This window comes from Dissoconium aciculare (genome assembly GCF_010015565.1).
Source record: "Dissoconium aciculare CBS 342.82 unplaced genomic scaffold K489scaffold_11, whole genome shotgun sequence".
In the NCBI taxonomy this organism is placed as follows: Eukaryota; Fungi; Ascomycota; class Dothideomycetes; order Mycosphaerellales; family Dissoconiaceae; genus Dissoconium; species Dissoconium aciculare.
In genome coordinates this window covers 326760-348212 of record NW_022984961.1, presented here as the reverse complement: position 1 = coordinate 348212, position 21453 = coordinate 326760, and the positions used below count along the sequence as shown (strand labels likewise).

The following is a 21453-nucleotide window of genomic DNA, read 5'->3' as shown; positions in this document are numbered from 1 at the left end:
ATTTCTTCTTGCGTCACACAACTCCTGATGCTTGATGAGAGCGTGTTACGAAGTCGTACGTGGCGAGAAAGATGATCTGTACCCGAACAATAATGAGTTGCGCGGGACTGGACAAAGTCGCGGTCCGAAGACTGTCGTTGAGATGCTAGAATATCGCTTCCTAGGTGCTGCAAGCCATGCAAAGCCGCATCCATATGCCTCACCGATGACAAACGGCTTCAAGTAAGAAAGAGAGACGTGGCCACTGTCGATGCGATTTATGAAAGATTTACTGGGCTGTCCGAATCTCTAATTTGTGCTCTTGCGATTGTTTTCGCTTTCTGACGTGATCCATATGCAATTCATAATTCATGCCACGGCCTACCTCAGCACAAGTGCTCGTCGGTCTTCTTCGGTCCGTCTCCCACCGCAGTGAGGATCACGCGGCTGATGCCCTTTTGTAAGACCTCAGCGGCCACCTCAGTGCCCTGCGGCAGCGCACCCGCTTTGTTAACCTTCTGACCTCTTGCGCCTTCCCAGCCCGTCTTGTCTCCCAGGATGTTCTTGAACGTTCCCGCGACTTGCTCTTCATTCTCGGCCAAATAGTAGATAACAGCGTTCGGGCCCGCATCGAACGTGTACGCACACAACGGCTTGCCGTCTGGCGACGCGGCATTCAGTGACTCGCACACTCTGACCGCCGCCCGCGAAGTGTCGTTCATGTAGAAGATCGGCGGCTGGGTGTCTAGACAGACCGCGTGGAAGTTGTTCGAGTCCTTCATCGTCAGGACGGCGAAGGCCTCGAAGTCCTGTTCGTGTACCGCCTTCTCCATGGCTTTCATCCTCTTCGGCACGACCTCGTCCGCGCGGTGTGCGAACAGCGCTGATGATGCCACTGTCTGCTGCATGCCGGAAGTGCTGCTCACGTCTTTCTTCTCCGCCGATGCCACCAGGATCAAAGCCTGCATATTGGGCCAATGGGATGCCGGGCTGACTTCGTACGCCACGCTGTCGAGACCGTCGGCCCGCTCGCCCTTCTCCCAGGCAACATAGCCACCCATCAGACTGCGGCAGGCGCTACCAGAGCCCTGACGGGCGATGCGCGAAAGCTCGGTCGGCGTGGCCGGGAGCTCGTAAAGGTTGGCAATGGCACGAACGAGGGCGGCAAAGCCTGCTGCGGAAGAGGCCAAACCGGCGGCGGTGGGAAAGTTGTTCTCGCTCACGATCTTGAGCCGGAATTCGCTCAATTTCGGAAGCGAGCCGTCCTTCTGTTCCACTTCCTGACGGAGTTGACGCAGCTCCTGAAGGCATGCTTGTGTCCGCGCACCCGAGATGTCTTGGTCAGAGCCATTGAGGGTCAAGGAGTCGCGGTCAAAGGTGGAGCTACACGAGGCGGTGGTGTGTGTTCGGAGGTCGTCTTGCGATAGTGTGACTGAGAGGGAAGAATTGGTAGGGAGGTTGAGCTTGGCATCTCGTTTGCCCCAGTACCTGATGAATGACAGCTTGTACTTAGCACTGTGGTTGCTGTCAGACAATGGTAATGAGGCGATCACTTACTTGATCACGGCAATGTTCACAGGTGCGAAGGTGCTGGCACGGTGCACTTGACTGTCGGCCATGGCTGCAGTTGCGATTGACAGCAAGTTTGTGTGTTCAAAGTTCAAAGCTCTTCCTCAAATGTACTGTGGTACACTCGTCTCTTGCGTGTCGAATTGAAGTGCAGGCCGTTCTTGCGTATCATATGACAACAGGAACAGTGTCAATCCGGACGCAAAGGAAAATAACAATAATAATTCTGGGCCGATTACCACCCCAAACCAGCTTGAGTGAATGGGCCGATTTATTTATTGACGAGGCGGGGCAAAACGTCCGCTACCGAAGAGGGTCTTTTTGCCCTGCAGGTGTGAATTGGAAGCGCCCGCTGTCCTGTATCTGTGCCGAAGGTGGAGCTTAATTGAAGGACAATGCACACCCACCCGCATACACACTCCGGATGTCCACAGTACAATATTTATGTCATCATCAGAACGGAATTGTGTAGCAGTATATAGCAAGTTGTCCGTCTCATCATGAGGAACTACAATTATGGTGTCATTTTAATGGCCCCAAGCCATGTCTGTCCTTGTCGGATCGTACCAGAAACAAATGTGTAGCACTGGATTTCGTAGCTAGCGGGCTTTTGTGCTGTACGCCATCCAAGACCGCAGCGATCCCTCACCACCAATGCTTCGCAAGATCCCCCATACCCTGTTCATGCTCACTGCATATACGCAAACTGCATGGTGGAGTTGAAGTCAGGCTGGAACCAATTGATATCCGAAAAGTCATCGAATGGCTGTTGCGCCAGGACATCTGCATTGCCCGTCATGACATCGTTGATAAGATTGTTCAGCTCGTCGTCAGCTTGTGCAAAGTACTCGAGCGGGCCACGGCCATCTGTCGTATAGTCCGGACCGCTGTTGGACATGGCGATTTGCGCATTGGTTATGGAGTGTGCTCCCGAGCTACGTCCCGGATACATGGCTCCTCTGACGTTATCGAGAATCTTTCGCAGACATTGGCCGTACATCCATGAGAAGCCTCGTCGCTGTGGCGTTACTCGGGCGATACGTTCGAGCACGCCTGCAGTCTCTTCGACCATGTTCCAGATGCCAATGGCAAAGGCGGGATCCCGCTCCGTGATGGCCTTGCTGAGACTCAATGCCACGCAGGCAGCATATGCAACCATGATGGCTGTATTGTTGGGCATGGCGGTCAGACCCTCCTCTGCTCTGACTGCAGTACGCATCACCTCCACTGCGGCCTGCATTCCATCGTTGCGAAACAATCCCTTCACTTCCGCAGGTGCTGTACGATGGTTGATGACACTACCATATGTCGATAGTCGCGTGTGCGTTACCAAAATGTTGACATATGGTGGAATAGCCTTTCCACCTTCCGTGTACAGGAGGTCCGACCACTGCACACGCCACTCCCGAAAGAAGAGATCGATAAGCTCACTGATTTGATATGCAGCTCGTCGTCCATCTTCTCGACTTGCGCCAGAAGCTGTGTTGCAAATATCTCGGAGCTCGTTCAACAAGTTTTCCAGGTCTCGTCGCAGGGCAGCGATCGAGCACATAGACACATCCCATCGACAAGCATCTTCTGCTCGCGACCAGCTTTCGCATTCTCGCACTAAAGGTGAGATTGGAACGGTGAAGTCTCGGCCTCGAGCTAAGCAGACACCACGTTCCAGAACAAAGAGTGCGATCCAGGTCCTCTCTCGTTGGCGGAGCAAAACACGAGCGTGGTGGGACTCCGGGTCAAGATCTGCGTGGCCATCGATCAGAAGCGCTTTGGCGGCATTTATTCCTCCCCTGTCCATCCGTTGGTCCTGCGTTTGCAAAGTCACGGGTTTGTTGAGGTTCAAATCAAGGGCAATCTTCAGTGCGAGTGCAACATTGAAGCAAGCGACATCTTCCGATGCGACCCCGCTCACGATTGATGTCCATGGTACATTTACCAGCAATGCAATTACAATTTCCACTGATCGTAAGTTTTCATTGACAACGTGTTTCGTCAGTAGTTGCACGTGCGATGAGAGCCTATCGGACAAAGGCGCGTTTCCAGGCAGAAATTTGGCGGATGATGCTAGCAAAGATGTGAGCAAGAAGGCCGAACGTCGCCTGAGGTATGGTACTGTAAATAGTGATGGATCCAACCCCCATCTCGCATGCGACAGATGAGTGTAAAAGTAGTCAAGCAAGATCACAGCTTCCGATTCGCTCAATATACCAAGATCGATGGGATCCAGATATCGACCGACGTCCAGACTAGAAGTCAATGAGGATATGGTCCAAGGTGGCGGCGCAAAGTTCTGCTCAGGCACCGGCCGTACGGTCGTCTGCTGAGATGTGCTGATACGACTGTATAGACGAGACGCCTGTGCCAACAGTTCGAGAGGGTTCTCGACATCTTCCAATGCCGATTCCACATAGGAGTCTTCCGAGGATGATCGCGATGGAGATATGGAAATCTTCGCTACTGGCACAGGCAGGAGCTGTTCCGTCGTGGGCACTTCGACTCCTTGCAGTAAAGTCTTCAAGTCTCGCAACGTTTGCGTCGACTCCGGGTCGAGAGTCCCTTTCTGGAGCTGTGAGATTGCGCCAGAGATCTGATGGTAGGAGCGTGCCAGACCATGATGCTTATTCCGTGCGCCCTTCTGCCTTCCCATGCGCAATTCTGGCACAACGCACGCGGTCCCATCTCGAGCGCAGCGTTTGCAAGCGTCGGAATTGGACGGTCGGATGCATTTGATCTTGCCCTGGCGGCACCTAACACAAGCAGCCTGCAAGCCACCTGAAGCCTTCTGTGCGCTCATGCCGTCAAACAAGCGCGATGTCAGCTGCCTCTGAGCGCCGGACTTCGCTCGTGTCGCGGGTGGATGAGACGCCGGAGGGTCATCGACGCCAGCGAGGTCGGGCAATTCAGATCAGACGACTTGTGTTACGCCCGATGCTCACACCCCTGCTTGCTATTGAGTGTGGGTTCTGCATCTATGCATGGTGATGAATTTGCATACTGGAGCGTTTGTGCCAATCAATCGTGAGATTCCATGGACGTCACAGCCAATCGCAAAATTCCGAGTCAGTTCCCCACATCTGGGAATCCATGGATCCATGGATCGTCTCGTCTTTAGGGTACCGAATGGAGATGTCCAAGGTCGAACGTGCTTCACGTGCCTCCGAATTGCTCGTCTTTGAGGTGCCGTCGGGCATTGGGAGATAACAATTTTTATAGAAGAAGCAATTGGCCTCGGTCTAGTCTGCCATGATTGTCTATTTGATTTGCTCCAACTGTGATGCATCTGATTTCGGTGATTGCGGGTTGAGAGGAGACCATCTTGAATTCACGCCGATGTAGCCAGCAAATTGAACGTCCAGACCACCTGGGCAGGGCCGAAAATAAATTCACTTCCACTACTTTTCTGATCCATCCCTGGGTAGAAAGGTGAAAGGTTGGGCAATTTCTCCAGTACAGTATTACGGGAGGAAGCAGTGGCGGCAATATTGCGGGTCCAGATCGACGTTCTCCCGGCGTCTGCCCATGTCCCTGGGATTTGCTTCAACCCGTGGATATTTGTGACGTAACGTTAGAGCTTCCCAAGACGGCGAAAGTCCAGGAGCTCTCGATGACCTTGCTGGGGTCGAGAATACTTATTAATGTTCAGTAGCCTGTCCCGAGGAACAGTATTCTCTGCCGTCAATCCCACATCCCTCTTCACACATTCAATAATCATCATTCACGACATACGATATGGCACCAAAGGTTCTTTTTGTCTTGAGCTCGCACAAGGAGCTGGGAAACACTGGCAAGACCACTGGATGGTATGTAGCAAGTCGGCGGGGCAGACCCAAGAGCTCACGCGTTCTCCCGCATCATGACATCGTCTCTAAAGGAATACTGATCCAGGTACCTGCCCGAGTTTGCTCACCCATACTACAAGCTTGAGGGCAAGACAGACATCACAGTCGCTTCGCCCAAGGGTGGCGAGGCTCCATTGGACCCCAGCTCGGTTGAGGCTTTCAAAGAGGATGCCGAGTCGACCAAATTCCTGAAGGAGAAGGGGTCATTATGGAAGAACACCGAGAAGCTTTCGAGCTTCATCGGTAAGGCTGACCAGTTCGACGCCATCTTCTATGTCGGTGGACACGGTCGTAAGTCATGACGAATCTGAAACGAAAGAGAAGAGACACGGCAAGCTCTAACAGTCACTGCGCAGCCATGTACGATCTCGCCACCGATGCCGAGTCGCAACAACTCATCAAAGAGTTTTACGAGAGCGGAAAGGTCGTCTCTGCAGTCTGCCATGGCCCTGCAGCACTGGTCAACGTCAAGCTCTCCGACGGCACCCACTTGGTCAGCGGCCAAGAAGTCACCGCCTTCACCGACGCCGAGGAGGACCAGGTTGGCCTCTCGAGCGCCGTTCCATTCATGCTCGAGACACAACTCGCAGCTAACGGTGCGAAGATTGTTAAGGCGGATGCCTGGCAGGCGAAGGTCGTTGCTAGCGGCAAAAACGGAAAGCTGATCACTGGACAAAACCCAGCCAGCGCTGGTCCCATTGGCGAGGCGATTTTGGCTGCACTTTAAGAAGTGTACTAGGTGTGCCGACTTAGGTAGCTATGATTAACGAAAAGGAATGGTTCCACAGATGAGGGACAGCACGCAAACTCGTCCACTGCCGCTCCTCTTCGGATTGCGTAGCAACAGGAACACTGTCGTCTGACCATGACACCTGTTGGACTTCATCGCCATGATCGGATTGTGATGCCAAATACACATTGATGTGAAGTGACGCGAAAAGGTGATGAATAGGTTCTGCACTTGTCGAAAGCCTTCGATCCATGGGTGGATTTGAAAGCATTTCGCTTAGTCACGGCTCGGTTTCGTTTACACGGCACAACTGCCAGGTAGCTATGAGACGCTCGGGCTAACAAATCTCTCCGGACGGGCTAGAGAGTTCACGGGCGGCGTCATTGCCGTCGCAATGCAATAGTGCAACACAACTCGGTCGCAAAGGCTGCCAGCCTCGTCGTGGCGCGTTGCCGACCAATAGTTGCGACTTCTTGTGCCGCAAAAAAGCAATCAACCTTTATAGGATCATAGAATACGCGCGCGTGTTGTATATATAGTCCGACGTCCATCGCGCAAGAGAGCGCATCATTCCACACGTGGAAGGACTCTTTCTCAATCATCACAGTCAGCCGTATCGTCGACGCGCATAATGTCCGGTCTCAAGAAAACGGTTTTGATCACTGGGTGTTCCGACGGAGGCCTCGGCGCAGCATTAGCTGAAGCATTCCACCGCGCCGGCCTTCACGTCATTGCTACCGCGCGAAACCCGGCCAAGATGGAGCAACTCAAAGCGCTGGGCATTGAAACTCTCACTTTAGACGTCCTGTCCGACGAATCCATCAAGGAGGCTGTCAGCAAGGTGCCTACTTTGGACATCCTGGTCAATAATGCAGGCGCTGGCTACAGCTTGCCCATCTCGGACATCTCGATTCTCGAGGCCAAAAAGCTGTTTGATCTCAACGTATGGTCATACCTAGCGGTCACCCAAGCCTTCCTTCCACTACTGCTCAAATCCAAGGGAGTTGTCGTCCACAACACCTCGATCGCATCAGTCATTGCAGTGCCCTTCCAAGGCACATACCATGCATCCAAGGCCGCCATGGCGAGCTTCGCCGACGCGCAGCGCCTCGAGCTAGCACCCTATGGCGTCCGCGTCGTCGATCTCAAAACCGGCGCTGTCAAGACCAACTTTTTCGCAAACAACACCTCCGCCGGAGATGACGGCCGTCCGCGACTCCCTGAGGGATCACTGTACGAGCCGATCAAGGAAACCGTGGAGAAGACGCTTAACGGAGCCGATTTCGAGCCTCACATGGCCGACCGACACACATGGGCAAGGGGCGTGGTCTCGGATCTAGTCAAGTCCTCACCACCCTCTCAAGTCTGGCGCGGTGGCACGGCGACCATTGGTTACCTAAGTTTCTTGTTCCCACGCTTCATTACCGATTTCGTTCTCAAATCGCAGACCGGCTTGAATCGACTTGCGAAAATCGTTTCCAAGCGCTAGGTGTGTCGCGAGGCACTTGGGGAGCTTCAAAGTCGAGGGTTTTAACGAGGAATGATTACGCGCTGCCATATCGCATGGGTAATGGATGACCATGGGATTTATCGTGGACTGGGTAGAATTTCAACCGAGTTGCTTGAGCTGGTGATAATAGGGAGAAATCATAACCGCAAACCGTAGCTTCGTGCTAGTATCTATCAGGTTAAAAACAATCATCAGTCCAGTCTTCACTTCCCATGGTAGAGAAATCAAATTCGATCTCCTGAGGATGAATTGGAAAGGCCTTTGTGTCTATGGTGTTTTAAGTGCTTCTCTCAGTGCCGGCCCGGCATTTGTGCTCCACCCGTTTCGAATGCCAATTGCCGTTGGACATTGTCCGGGAGCAGTCGAGGATTCGCTCCACGCTTGAAGAATTGAAGGGTTGGCGGGCAGCTGGATTAACATATCGACGTCCAGTAAGCAGGACCATCTGCGACAATAGGTTCACCCACTCATCACACACTTGGTCGGATGCGAAGTTGCGAACATACGTTCGACTTGGCAGTAAACGCCATGCCCTTGGCACGACTGACACCACCTCGGCGTCAGAAGCACCTTAAGAAGGGAGAGGATCGTCCCTGCCGACCAAGAACCGCCATGAGCTAGTGTTTTGGGTCGGAACCTTGGAAGTTTGTTATTACATACTGGAATCATGCTGCGCGCGCATTACTCTGCCACCACTACTGCCGGTGTACACTTCGCCATTCCGCCATTCTCACCGTCAGCGCATGGCTGGCTGAGATTCGCGCGCAACCACTGAGCTAGTGGCTCGTACTGCATCTCTGACCGTCGCGATCAGGTCGGACGGTTGACGATTGAATTGTCATCCTGGAGCTTCGACTCACAGACAACGCTCTTGATGAGGAGAACAATATGCATAAATTTGTTCTCTGCAGCGTGGCTTTGTTCGCAGCAGACTTCATCGGACAGGTAGCGGGACAAGCCCTCACTACTGGTGTCACAGTGCCGTCAACCACAACCAGCAGCACTTCTACAGTCACTATTGTCCTTCCAAGTGGCGCTCCAAGTACTGTTCAGGCCTCGATCGTTGCAGCCGTAAGACTATTCCTTTACATTCCGTGTATGCAGCTCATATCACTGACCCTCGGTTTTGTTATACATCAACAGGACCCTTCACAAACAGTCTACGTTCTCGGCTGCAATGGTCCTTCAACGGCGACCACCACCGATGCTAAATGTGGATTCAAGACTCCAATCACACTAACTCAAGGACCGAGCACATTGGTCTTCACTGCTACGGACCCAATCCAGGACGAATTCACGAAGTAGGTTGCACTCTAACTTGCCATGCCATTAAAAGCCGACTAACATGCAGCAAGTCCACTTATTCAGCCCGAAGCTGCCACAACCATAGCCTGCGTCATAGTGGGAGCCGACCTCATGCGCACACCGGTAGTAACGGCATCGGCAGCATTATGTACAGGCAATGTCCCCATTCCTGGACTCGGATATCTCGGCAGTACGACTGCCCTTTCAGGCACACAGATCCAATACGTCGGTGTCACTGTGACTGCTGGCGTTGAGAAGCTCGTGGCAGCCAGGGAAGCAGCGCTTCGTCAAACTTCCACGACGACATCGACAGCTGCCGCGGCAACAATGACCGCCCGCGCTATCCTTTTCGATCCAGCTTGGGCTGGACTCGTGGCGGTCGCGGCATTGGGCGCTGTCTAGCATGTGGTACTCGAAGCGATGAGTAGCATTACCGCTGGTGTATATTCTTGTCAGCGCAGTTCGTTATTCTTTCCAGGATCTAAATGAGATATGGTTGCCATGCAATTCATCCCTGAACTTGAAGGATCCCACGGCTTCTTGAGATGTTCATGCCAACCTTCTTTGCCGTTCTCGATGCGCTTTGGTCTTTGCGTAGAGAACTTCTCACTAAATCCCATTCACCTTCTGCGGTTCTACTCGGAGCATAGGAAAATCTCCTACTTCAGTGGAGCAACCTCACGGGCAGGATTCATGTATAAAATGCAATTCTTCAAAGCATGTTGCAAACGCTCGGTGAAGCATCTCGTGATCATTGCAAACGGTAAACATGGGTTTTGGCATGACGCAACTTCTCGGTGGTCATTATAATTAGCCCTAATCAATTTGTCGCAAAATAGTGGACGCGTTCCTGCGCGAGACCGGGCCACGCGCCTAGATGTCGCCCGTCATGATAATTTAAGGTCTGCACTTCAATTCTAGAAAGTCTCACTATTACCCACTTCACACGTGCATACACATAGATTTTCAACAGCCATGGCGCAGGCCGGTTGGACGAGTGATATCCAAGAAGCTTTCGTCCAGGACCAGAATCTTGCCAACAGGATATTGCAAGCATCGGTAGACTCGAACCATTCATTGCTGCCTCTGTTCAACGACATCGCGCAATACATCCGTTCACAACAACAAACTGTCAACAACAATGTGCAGCAGGCAGCAGCAACCGCCGCGACTAAGAAACGAAAACTCGACGGCGAAGGTTCTCTACCCTTAGGAAATCCCAACCCAGCCTCCGTCTCATCCAGCAGCGCAAACATCCAAAACCGCATTACGACCTTCGAAAGCGACGGCGTCTCCATCTCAGTCCCCACCCGCAAAAAACTCAAACTCCAATTCTCCACCGACGCCGCTTCCATCCAGCGAGGCGAAATCCGCCTCCTAAACCCAGCAGACAGCTCTATCGAATACACCCTCCCCACCGCCTCCATCGACCAAGCCTTCTGCCTCCCCGTTCCCGAAAAACAAGCGCGGCAATGGAACTTCTGCATATTTCCGCGACCCAACGCCCTTAGCATCGACGGCGCTCCCCTCGACCAGCTCGTTTTCACAATGAACGAGCCCAAGGCTGGCGCGGAAATCGACGACGTGCTCAACACGGAAACGCAACTCAACGGTCTCCTTGCGCCCTACAACCGCGCCGTCACACGGCCCAGCGACGCGGAATTCGCATCCAGTGTTCCCCAATCTCACCGGAAAGGCGAGACGGCATACCACGTCAAAGCCCATCGGGGCAGTAAAGAGGGCTATCTCTTCTTCCTGCCGCACGGGGTAGTCTTTGGTTTCAAGAAACCGCTGGTATTCTTCCCCTTTGGCGTGATTGAGAGTGTGAGCTATACATCTGTGTTGCAGAGGACGTTTAATCTGGTCGTTGCGGCGACGGAACCGGGTGCTGTGGGTGCAGCTGGGACAGGAGAGGTGAAAGAGACGGAATTCAGTATGTTGGATCAGGCGGATTTTGCGGGCATCGATGCGTACATCAAGAAGCATGGTTTGAATGATGCGTCAATGGCGGCGCAGAGGAGAGCTAAGGCGTATAACGTGAACAAGGACAATAAGAAGGTCTTGACTTCAACGGATGCGAACGGCGGGGGTTTGGCGTTGGTGGAAGGCGAAGAGGAGGATGAGGGCGGTGTGGAAGATGATGCGGCACGGCAGAAGACGGAGCAAGAGCTTCAGGATGAAGAGGATGAATTGGAAGAAGACTATGAGGCATCTGGAGGAGAGAGTGATGGCGAGGGAGAGGACAGCGGGGAAGATGATGGCGAGGAAGGCGAAGGGTATGAAAACGGATACGATGAAGACAATGAGTAATGATCAATAGACAAGCCATATGAGTGTGATGTTTGTTCATGGTTGATGAGCTTACACTTTGCGAATCTCAGCATTACCCTCCTTCGAGTCACCATTACAGTGCTCTCGGCTTACCAAATGATGAGCATTTCAGACTTCACGCTTCACAGACATGTCAGCCTTGATCTCTCTACTCATCTGAGTGAGTGGCATTTGCCCTCTGATCCAGGCCTCTCCCTGAACGCTTCCAAATGTGAGCATTTGCATGACGCGTCACATGTGTCCTCATAACTTTCATGCAAATCAGATCAGAAAATGCCTTCACGCAGCCAATCGGCAACGTCTTGTGCAGTGGACATAACTTCACCGTCTGACTCGCTCGCCAGTGGTTTCGCAGCTTGCTCTCCGCAGGAACCGCTGCCCAAGTTGCCGGGCATTCTCCTAGGGGAGGACTCGTCTCTACGAGCGACATGGACGGCAGTCGAATCGATCAGACCATCAGAAGCGAGATCAGAGCGATCTGTAATGGCCGTCATCTCCTCCAATGTCTGATGAACTTTCTGGAGCAGATCATAAGTGTCGTATCCTGGCTCGAGTGCCGTCATCTTGACATCGATGTTTACAGGCAGAGATATTTGCCAGTGCCAAGCCTTACAGACCGCGCCGACCGAGGAGATGATTGCAGTAAGCGAGCCTTGTGTTGTTTGCTTGAAAATCCCTGTCGATCCTTGCGGTGTCATCTCCACAGACTCCGTACCAGAGGCTGGTCCAGATCGAGTAATAGTCGAGGATGTTATGTAATCATTGCCCGCAGTCGAACTGTGTTCGTCGTGAGCACCGTTTTGATCGGGACTGTTCGGAGCATCCTTCAAACTTGCCGCGTGATAATTGCTTGCATTCAACTTCTCTTCATCGTAAGCACTGTCTCTTCGCTGATTAGAAATGTTTTGAGTATCCTTCAAAGCTGTCGTGGTGTGCGTTGCGATTGGCTCGACATTCTCGGCGAGCATCTCCTTCGCAGCGGCGAACAGCTTCTTCTCAAGATCAGACGCCGTTCGATAGTAGAGAACAGTAAAGGGCGTCGGCGACTTTGCAGATTTTAGTGCCTTTGAAGCCATTCGCAGGGATGTCGACTGCTTGTCATTTTTCTCTCTGAGGTCAGCCTGTTGTTCCGGCGAGAGATCTCGAGCTTTCTGAAGGATCTCCCTGGCACGCAGGCCGTGGTTATCTATAGGTAAATCGGGCCCGGTACTCGAGGATAGACCAAGGCTAGCTCGGATCGAGTCAAATGTTGATCCGCTTCGTGAACAAATCGATGAGCCTTGCCGCTGTATGACCTGTGAAGTTGGCACTGACATTGGAGACCGCTGTTGATCTACCAAACGGCCGCGATTGGAATCAGACTCGAAGGCGGTCATGTTTGCGGCAGGCCGTTGGATAGACCGGTCTTTTGGACGCGGAGTAGGAGCGGCATTGCTCATAGTCACACCTTGTGGGCTCTGTGGCAATGTACTCTGGGATGAATTTACGAGTTGGTCGCGAACCCACTTGACCTTACCATGTCTCGAAGGTGATCCTGCACGTTCCCCAGCAGGCCTTTGAGGGTGTCCAACTCTCTGCAGGCCTTGATAAATGTTGTCATTGCCACGGTGGTGCGAGAATGGCGCAGCAACGACTTGAGCGGTCGGCGTCTTATTTCTTCGGTGTGACTGACCGTCAAGTTGATCTTCTGGGATTCGTATCGCCTTCTCCTCTCCGGCAACTATAATCGTTATGGGTGTCAACGCCTGCATCAAATACATTTAGACTTGCGAGCAAGCATGCTCGGTCGAAGTGGTCTTACGTTGATTCGCAACTTGGTAACGACGCTCTTCTCCCAAATCCTCCACCATCTGACGCATCATCTCTTCGATATTCACCTGCATAATTAAAATGACGCCGACGACTGTGTGGCGTGTCACGGGGCAATTCGAATGAAGGCGATGAATGAGAAGAGCCAGAGGCAGATGGGAAAAGTGTAGTTGTCGATGGTTCAAACTCAGTACTCGGCTTGTATTCGCTTGTTCAACGAGGGGAAGTGAAAGTGAGTTGTTTGATGAGATGAGCAGGCCGACCATCGATTCTCAACATTCGATACGATTGTAAGAAGGTTCAAGGTCGTAAGCACTTTTGGTTGAGGAGAATGAAGAAGATATGTGGGACACGTGTCGTGAAGATGATGTGAAGGGCGAGTGTGTCACTTGAAAAGTGTTTTGGTTCCAAAGACTGTGTCAATGAGATTTACCATCACATGTTGGCAGGCTTGGGCGGTCTCTACTGCACCTTCCAGTGTCACAAGCTTCCGCGGGAAATGGCTTTCTGAACGAAGAAACAGTGAACTCCACGGCTGCTTGTGATGGGCGATGGAGGGAAAGAACGTCCGTCGCTGACCAATTCACTTTTGACTCCCAGGTTAGACTGTATCTACCTAGGTACTTGCGTTCATCATCACACCGCCGTCATATTTCAGTGTTGTACAGGCAGGCGCAAGTGACCGGATGGTGAACCTTTCAACCCTTGGAATTTGCCTCGCTTGATGACATTGACGAAGGTCTTCCAGCGGCCACCTCGCTTACATTTTTCTTCGTCCAGTAGGCAGTAATCGCGCACTGTTCAGTGTATGATGCCTTCACGTATGGCTACAATGACTAACTGGTGCTGAAGTACCAACACATCGTGCAGGGAACTTGAATTGTCGAAGCCCTACGCAAATTTGGAAGCTATCCCCCTGACTTGGTTCTCGATCGGATTGGATGATTCGGCTTGAAACCCCATCCTCCTGTCGGAACTTCCATCGGACTCAATGATCATGCGATGCTTCGAGAATCGCGGAATCAGAGCGTCGTCAAGTGAGCGCATGTGGTGGCCTTGCATCTTGAGGCATCGTGCCAATCTCCCGGGAATATTGTGCGTGGAAGAGGTCAAGAGTGAACAAAGCACACAGAGAGAGATAAGCCAACCCAAACCCTGACAGCAACCCTAGCTGAAACACCTGCCCATGACCATTGACTCGGGGCCCTTCGATGGTTGCTACCTAAGTACCTAGGTAGGTATGCATTGGATTCCGAGCAGTGCCACTCTACAAAAATGACACGCGTTCTGTCGTACGAACTGTACACCACCATCTGGTCCCAGCAGCATTTGGACGTGTGTTTGAGCTCTAGACCTTAATCCATACAAGTATCACTGATGGTGAACTCGACGTTTGAGTCAAATTCTTGCCGATGCCGCTCCACCTGTACCTTTGCTGTGCCCTGACGTTCTGATGCAAGTGGGGGATTCACAAGGCCAGAATTCCGATTATTACAACACTTCATGGGATTTATAGAGTTGCCCGTGTGTTGGAATGATTTCGATCTTGCCTCTCGTCGCCGCGCATGCCACTAGCGGGACGCCGCCCGAATCCTTCAGCTGATTTCTCCACACATTCCCGGCCAAATTCACCAGCCCTGCACAATATCGCAGACGGACCACGATCTCGGTGCTTCACTGACGACACTGATATTCGCAGAGCCGAGGAATCTGCATCATCAAATGCGTGTGTGGCCACAGTCATTCGGCAGAAGCTCTAGCCATCTACGAGAAGATCTACTGTAAATCTGCCCGCCAGGAGTGATCAGCATAATGATGTACCGTCCATTATGTCCGATGACAGCAAGGGCAAAGTAAATATGGAGCTGCCTGCGACACGCGAGCATAGAACTGGCCGTTTGGCCCTACATACAATCCTTCCTCCACTTGCCTGGGGACTCGTGAGTGGAGACACAATGCCGACAGGCAACGTGCTTGATGAATAGTAATGCAAGTCTGCAGGTACTACAGTGCGGATGGACGAAGTGAAGGATATGCTGTAACAACATCCACCTGAAAGACGTAGCCATCTAGCGTGAGTCCGATATCGCAAGGCCAATGCGACTGTAGGCAAGGTTCATCTGCCCGAGAAGAACACCGAGAACAATGAGATCCAATTGCCACGATTTGGGGATCGGTAGCATTTCGATCCCTAGGAGCATGCCCACGGTTTCATGTACCAATAGAAACATGTCATCCTTGATCGTATATTCCTGGCGAGCCAAGGTCGAGAACAAGACTGCGATATAGGCCAAGGATGCAATTCACCCCCACCAGTCCGATCTCGGCCAATATCCTTTCTCGCAAAAGATGATGATCCTGAAGCCATTGCATGTAGTACGCGTAGTCACGTACCATGCTAAGCTGCAATGTGCAACGACGGTGTGTTGGCGGCTCCAGAAGAAGGTTGTCGAGTTTCTGAGCGATGCGATGTATACACATGTTGTCCTCTCCCCGGCATTGGATTGCTGTAGTGGGAGAGACCCTTGACATGTTTTTATTCGTCCTGGCCAATCAAGCTCTAACGATACGCCTCGACCGGCCGCCGATAAGAATCAGCGCGGTGGCCCCTCCAATTTGCAGGACACAGGTGGGGATTAAACATAACATTTCGTCACGTCACAGACAACATCATCGTCATACCGCACGTTCGTCTCTTTGTCGCGCCTCCAATGCTTGCATGATCAGCACGCATCGCTGCATCACTCATCAAGGGTGGCTCATTACGCCCGAGAGCGAGGGTCGTCGCTAATAGGGTTGGGGGAACGTTCGCGCGTCGTGATGACGTGCAAATATAAGATAATGCGCCGAGTGTCGAAAGCGCCTCCTTGCGCACTCCTCGCAGCACGCCTGTGGATGAGCCAGACAGGTCTGGACAGTGCTATATTCCTCTGCCATCGGGGCAAATCCCACACCACTTTGTCTTCTCACGTCTCCTCCGATATGCGCCGCAGTATTCATGGCGCCTAGCAATCTATTTGCCCATCGTGCACGCGTAGTGTCGGCTATGGGATTGCCATGTCTCAGTGACAGCCGTGCTAGAGCGGGCCTCGTCCAGGTAGTAGCGCCGCATTGTACTGTAGGTGTGGTAGAGTCTCCGACTCCTAGGCCGATGGGGCCTTGTTTATCATCACTATCCTCGATTCTTTTTTTTTTGCTTCTTCGATTCATCAGATCCTCTGCTATACCTAGAAAGATTTCTTCCCTCCTTAATCAACTCTCTCTCCTTCCCTCACATATCTTACATATCATTCATACTATACACTACCAACATGACTTCTCCCAACGTTTCCGAGCCTGAGTTCGAGCAGGCCTACAAGGGTATGTCGATGCCTTTGTCACACTCGTGACTCACTACTGTCAATATCATGATCCAATCGTCGAACCTTGCGTGAGCGAGACTGACCACAACGACCCTCTAGAGCTGGTCTCCACCCTCGAGAACAGCACCCTATTCGAGAAGAACCCCGAGTACAAGAAGGCTCTCGAGGTCGCCGCCATCCCCGAGCGCGTCATCCAATTCCGTGTCGTCTGGGAGGATGACAAGGGCCAATGCCAGGTCAACCGCGGTTACCGTGTCCAGTTCAACTCCGCCCTCGGTCCTTACAAAGGTGGCCTACGATTCCACCCTTCCGTCAACCTCTCCATCCTGAAGTTCTTGGGTTTCGAGCAGATCTTCAAGAATGCTCTTACTGGGCGTGAGTCTCCTTTACACACCACAGTCTGCCCAGGACACGGATACGAAAAGAGCTATTGCTGATACAGTTGCTTAGTGTCGATGGGTGGTGGTAAGGGTGGTGCCGACTTTGACCCCAAGGGCAAATCAGACAACGAGATCCGAAAGTTCTCCGTCGCCTTCATGAACGAGCTGCAGAAGCACATCGGTGCCGACACTGACGTGCCCGCTGGTGACATCGGTGTCTCGCCTCGCGAGATCGGATGGATGTTCGGTACCTACCGCATGCGTAAAGGCAAGTGGGAGGGTGTCCTCACCGGAAAGGGCGGTAGCTGGGGTGGTAGCTTGATCCGCCCGGAGGCTACTGGTTACGGTCTGGTCTACTGTGAGTATATTGAGACGATCTCTTCCGCGCAGAGGTCAAGGCACGATTCTGACATGTTTGGCAGACGTCGAGCACATGATCAAGCACGCCTCAAAGGGCCAGGAATCCTTCCAGGGCAAGCGTGTGGCCATCTCCGGTTCCGGAAACGTCGCTCAATACGCCGCCCTTAAGGCCATTGAGCTCGGCGCCACCATCGTCTCCCTCTCCGACAGCAAGGGTGCACTGATCGCCACCGATGACAAGGGAATCACTCCCGAGCTCGTCAGCACCATTGCTCAGCTCAAGGTCGAGCGCAAGCAGCTTTCGGAGTTGGCCAACGCCTCAGAGTACAAGGACAAGTTTAAGTACGTCGAGGGTGCCCGACCCTGGACCCACGTCGGAAACGTCGACGTTGTCCTGCCTTCCGCAACCCAGAACGAAATCTCAGGAGAGGAGGCCGAGGCTCTCGTCAAGGCTGGTGCCAAATTCGTCGCTGAGGGTTCAAACATGGGTTCCACCCAGGAGGCCATTGATGTTTTCGAGAAGACTCGTCGCGAGAAGGGCTCTGATGCGTTGTGGTACGGACCTGGTAAGTCAAATGCATCACATATTTCCATTCCTGTACGAAGTCCAGTGCAACTGACGGGTGTCTCTTCACAGGCAAGGCTGCCAACGCTGGTGGCGTGGCCGTCTCCGGTCTCGAAATGGCCCAGAACAGCGCACGCCTGAAGTGGACCGCCGAGGAGGTCGACCAGAAGCTCAAGGGTATCATGGAGGACTGCTTCAACAACTGCTTGAAGACCGCCCAAGAGTTTGTGCCGCCGAAGGAGGGCGAGCTGCCATCGCTCGTCGCTGGTGCCAACATTGCTGGTTTCAGCAAGGTCGCCGCTGCGATGAAGGACCAGGGTGACTGGTGGAAGTCGGACTAAGCTCCATCTTTCTTTCAAAAGCTGTGGGCCAGGAGATGACGAAGGGATACCTAGAACACGACCTCATCGGTCAGTGATGTTATTTTGTATGTGCTGTATTTGATGAAATGCCATGACCGTCATGAATCATTAAATTTCCCTCTTCTCCACCCAGCAAATCATCCTCTGCAAGCCCTATTCATTTTGGGTAGTGACGATAACAAGACGAAGTCCCTGTCGCGAGAGAGAGATATAGCACTGTCTCGACACTCGTCACAAGTGGTCCATCGCTTCGAAACAAGACCTGCTGATTTCAAACCACCAATGCACTTGTAGTTTCCTCCATTGACGCATGTGACGAAAACTGCAATGGCTGTACGGGTGTCTCAGGGAATGTTTCTCATCGCTTGACATTATTACCCTCGCTGAGCCTGCTGTAAGGGGTCATGCGCAGTGGAGCGATAACTGGGCAACGTCATCAATATAGAGGGAGGGAGTCTGGCGAAGTTGATTCTGACGTCGTCGCCGCTCAGGCACTACATGCTGGTGATGCAACTCGTCAAAAGTGTTCTCTCGCGCCAAGATGGCTCAAGTCTGCGTCAACGACGGGAAAGCCTCACCGGACCGACCTGCTGCATGTCCCAATGACGCACTGTCATTTTCAAGCTACCCTCGATCGATGCGAGTACATCATCGCCAGAGCACTACAATGCTCAAGTCCATGCAAAATCGAGCGATACCTAGGATCTTGCGCTCTCAGAGAACAGAGTGCGACTGCACAGTACAAGCTCACAAAGAGCCTGTGGAGTGCAATAAGACGACGCGGACATCGTGGAGCAAGAGCCAAGATCGAAGCATTCGAGCCCAAGTATCCCATTTTCACATGTCCATGGTCAAGAACGGCACATCATGGACTTGTTCAACGACCTGAGAAGCGTTGACAGATCACAACCGCGACCGCTTAGACTTCCCAACCTTCAAGGGACGCAAGCGTTGAGACCTCGACGAGCATGACCAGCAGGAAACCCCTTAAATTTCAAGCTCGTGATACGAGCCGAACGAAATCATGCATATCGTGGAAATTGGCATATCCTGCCATCTGCTCTGCACAGTACCCTTTTGAGAGTGACTTTGTCCGGTAATCGCCACCACACGGCTGCTGGCCGATTTCCTTTCGTCAAGATGTGGCGCTGGGGAAGATCAGGGACGCACTACAGGCTTCGCGTATGGCCGAGATACGCTGAATGCCCGTTGTGTCGGGCATTGCAGATAGGAGGAATATGAAGCCATCAGAATCGGAAAGGCAGCACGATAAGAGTGAGACCCGTGGATCATTCGCTGCAAGAGACTCTTTGCTTCTACTCAGGGTTCTCATGGACCAATTTTGAAACGCTGTTTTTTCTCCGGAGCAGTCGCTGTGAGATGAGTGAACCTTGGGAGGGACGGGAGCTTCGATATGCAGGTCTCCTACAAATAGGATTACACACACAGCCACAGCTCGGCATTGAGATAGCCTAGCCGGTTTGCCTGCAGTCCCACTACGAAATGGAGGTGCCCGAGGCAAGGCTGGCATCTCTTACAAACTCAATCAATCAACCAAAGATTGAGGAAGACTGCGGCACTCGTGCAGTGCCCTCGCTCATATTGTTGTGCATCTTCTAAGACAAGCATTCCTGCCGATTCACCTCGGCCACCGTCTGATCGCATGACAGGAACAGGCGGTGGCTGCGGCTAGCTCTGAAACAACATTAAGCAGCAGTATGGTCACTTCGTGAGGATAGATGAGGGGTTTGGATGTGCGTTGTACTCACTGCTGCTGCTGCTCGTGCATCGAGGAGGACGTGTGGATCATGTGTTGAGGGTAAATCGATCGCAGGTCCTGTCGACTTAGGATTGTGGTTCCGCTGCAACATTCTCCACATACGATAAAATTCTTAAGAATTTTGATGGAGAAAAGATGCATTCGGGAAAAGGATGACCACAAGTGCTACAGAGTTGTGCAGGAAATATTGACCAGGGGGTTTATAATTATCTTTACACAGGGCTGTTCACAAGATTTGATGGCTGAAAGGATGAAACTGTGCATGTCTGGCTGGGCCGGCAGAATGTTGACGGGCGGAACAGCGCCTGCCAGCAGCCAGCCAGCCAACCAGTAGCGGCCCGCATTGCATTACAGATTTGTCTGCTTGACGAGGAACGCTTCCTCAAGCAGCCAACAGCCACCTGCCAGCCAGCTGGCCAGGCCTTGACCTTCTTTGTTCTGTGGCCCGGGAATAGTACCACGGCAGTACAGTGGAGACCATTATCATCACCATCGCCGATCATACAGAACCATTCACCGGCCGATCGACCACCCTTTGTGTCCCAGCTTGCGCCGTCGGCATTCCACCAATTTAACCATTGAACAAATCGAGTTTTGAGCGTACGTCTAGGCCCGTCCGGTGTGAGGTATGTACTTTGAAATACATGGATTATCGAAACCGTGAGAACCGATCGGCAGGCCGCCGGCTAGACTTCCTGGTGTCATGCAGGGTGACCAATTCGACGCACGGAGCAAGATCCGAACTCGACAACTCTACGGACAACGAGAGCAGCCGGCCAAGAACGATCGGGTCTCTCAATATATAAAGTTTGGATCAACGCTTGCGCGGAAGTCCAGCCCCCGTGAGCCTCTCCCTTCCTGGCGTCTCTTTGGACCAATCTCAGGGCCCTTGATCGCTTTGTGCACGTATCATGTGTAACGAACCTCGACTCCCATGGCTAATGGCTGTTGAGTGCCGAATGCGATGAATGCTACTCGAGGCTGTTCGATTGCTCGAGACTCGCTCTACATACTCTTCTTTCGGCCCCATGTGGTACGAATCTCCTACTTGTTGGAGAAGGTATCGATGATGGCATCTCCGCTGTGGTGTCGCAGCTCACAGTCTGCTGGCTGGCAAGTTTCAAGGTTGACATTGCATGCGTACTTCGGCAAACCACCGGCTGGGCCATGCTCATGCATGTCGCCAGAATGGGTTGCCGCCATATTCTGGGGCCATTGACCATGCATTGGACGAACCATCAGATGTTTGCGGCAATCAAAGCGGAACCCTATTCCTGACAGAGCTCTCGCATGATGGTAGCCAATGGCTTTCCACGCCGCCTTTGCCGTCAGCAACTGAATATCGGACCTACGCATGTCTTACACAAGCAGCTGCAGTCCGAAGAATTCAGAGCGCCATTCTTACCGGCATTCATCCATGACGAGCATGATGATACTCGTCATACCAGGGGTTTCGGTCGTCGATTTGAAAGTCCCTCAGCAGGGATGGCGCGTGATCCGGTGAGCTGTGTGGTGCAATGTGTGAATGAACTGTTCGGGTCGATGCAATGCTTTGCTTCTCCAGCGCCTCTA

At 52.6% G+C, this 21453-nt stretch overlaps 10 protein-coding genes across 10 annotated transcripts; 6 read left to right on the top strand and 4 right to left on the bottom strand.

The window, feature by feature from the left end:
• Window positions 1-365: 365 nt before the first annotated feature.
• K489DRAFT_324601 (MVD1, mevalonate pyrophosphate decarboxylase) lies at window positions 366-1598 on the bottom strand (the record flags this gene model as incomplete). Its single annotated transcript, XM_033601774.1, has 2 exons — window positions 366-1467; window positions 1537-1598. 2 exons carry the CDS (start codon window positions 1596-1598, stop codon window positions 366-368), a joined length of 1164 nt encoding a protein of 387 aa, XP_033457203.1.
• Window positions 1599-2236: 638 nt separating this feature from the next.
• Window positions 2237-4342, bottom strand: K489DRAFT_390251 (uncharacterized protein; the record flags this gene model as incomplete). Its single annotated transcript, XM_033606586.1, has 1 exon — window positions 2237-4342. One exon carries the CDS (start codon window positions 4340-4342, stop codon window positions 2237-2239), a length of 2106 nt encoding a protein of 701 aa, XP_033457202.1.
• Window positions 4343-5277: 935 nt separating this feature from the next.
• On the top strand, window positions 5278-6114 carry K489DRAFT_372696 (class I glutamine amidotransferase-like protein; the record flags this gene model as incomplete). Its single annotated transcript, XM_033603357.1, has 3 exons — window positions 5278-5348; window positions 5434-5678; window positions 5744-6114. The coding sequence occupies 3 exons, from the start codon at window positions 5278-5280 to the stop codon at window positions 6112-6114; spliced, it is 687 nt and encodes a 228-aa protein (XP_033457201.1).
• Window positions 6115-6748: 634 nt separating this feature from the next.
• K489DRAFT_372695 (NAD(P)-binding protein) lies at window positions 6749-7606 on the top strand (the record flags this gene model as incomplete). Its single annotated transcript, XM_033603356.1, has 1 exon — window positions 6749-7606. The coding sequence occupies one exon, from the start codon at window positions 6749-6751 to the stop codon at window positions 7604-7606; it is 858 nt and encodes a 285-aa protein (XP_033457200.1).
• Window positions 7607-8072: 466 nt separating this feature from the next.
• K489DRAFT_403521 (uncharacterized protein) lies at window positions 8073-9651 on the top strand. The gene is made up of 3 exons (XM_033607093.1): window positions 8073-8698; window positions 8771-8928; window positions 8983-9651. Exons 1-3 carry the CDS (start codon window positions 8516-8518, stop codon window positions 9332-9334), a joined length of 693 nt encoding a protein of 230 aa, XP_033457199.1. The 5' UTR covers window positions 8073-8515; the 3' UTR covers window positions 9335-9651.
• An 805-nt stretch (window positions 9652-10456) lies between these two features.
• On the top strand, window positions 10457-11242 carry K489DRAFT_324194 (Rtt106-domain-containing protein; the record flags this gene model as incomplete). The annotated part of the gene is made up of 1 exon (XM_033601740.1): window positions 10457-11242. A coding segment is annotated over one exon (786 nt), but the record flags the coding sequence as incomplete, so codon positions are not given.
• A 144-nt stretch (window positions 11243-11386) lies between these two features.
• Window positions 11387-13115, bottom strand: K489DRAFT_48152 (uncharacterized protein). Its single transcript, XM_033608661.1, has one exon. It carries the CDS (start codon window positions 13021-13023, stop codon window positions 11530-11532), a length of 1494 nt encoding a protein of 497 aa, XP_033457197.1. The 5' UTR covers window positions 13024-13115; the 3' UTR covers window positions 11387-11529.
• A 3245-nt stretch (window positions 13116-16360) lies between these two features.
• On the top strand, window positions 16361-18126 carry K489DRAFT_395980 (glutamate dehydrogenase). The gene is made up of 5 exons (XM_033606858.1): window positions 16361-16432; window positions 16534-16809; window positions 16885-17172; window positions 17237-17740; window positions 17812-18126. The coding sequence occupies exons 1-5, from the start codon at window positions 16384-16386 to the stop codon at window positions 18078-18080; spliced, it is 1386 nt and encodes a 461-aa protein (XP_033457196.1). The 5' UTR covers window positions 16361-16383; the 3' UTR covers window positions 18081-18126.
• Window positions 18127-18262: 136 nt separating this feature from the next.
• K489DRAFT_48007 (uncharacterized protein) lies at window positions 18263-19118 on the top strand. The gene has a single exon (XM_033608660.1). It carries the CDS (start codon window positions 18506-18508, stop codon window positions 18998-19000), a length of 495 nt encoding a protein of 164 aa, XP_033457195.1. The 5' UTR covers window positions 18263-18505; the 3' UTR covers window positions 19001-19118.
• K489DRAFT_48006 (uncharacterized protein) lies at window positions 19119-19775 on the bottom strand. Its single transcript, XM_033608659.1, has one exon. It carries the CDS (start codon window positions 19630-19632, stop codon window positions 19237-19239), a length of 396 nt encoding a protein of 131 aa, XP_033457194.1. The 5' UTR covers window positions 19633-19775; the 3' UTR covers window positions 19119-19236.
• Window positions 19776-21453: the final 1678 nt, after the last annotated feature.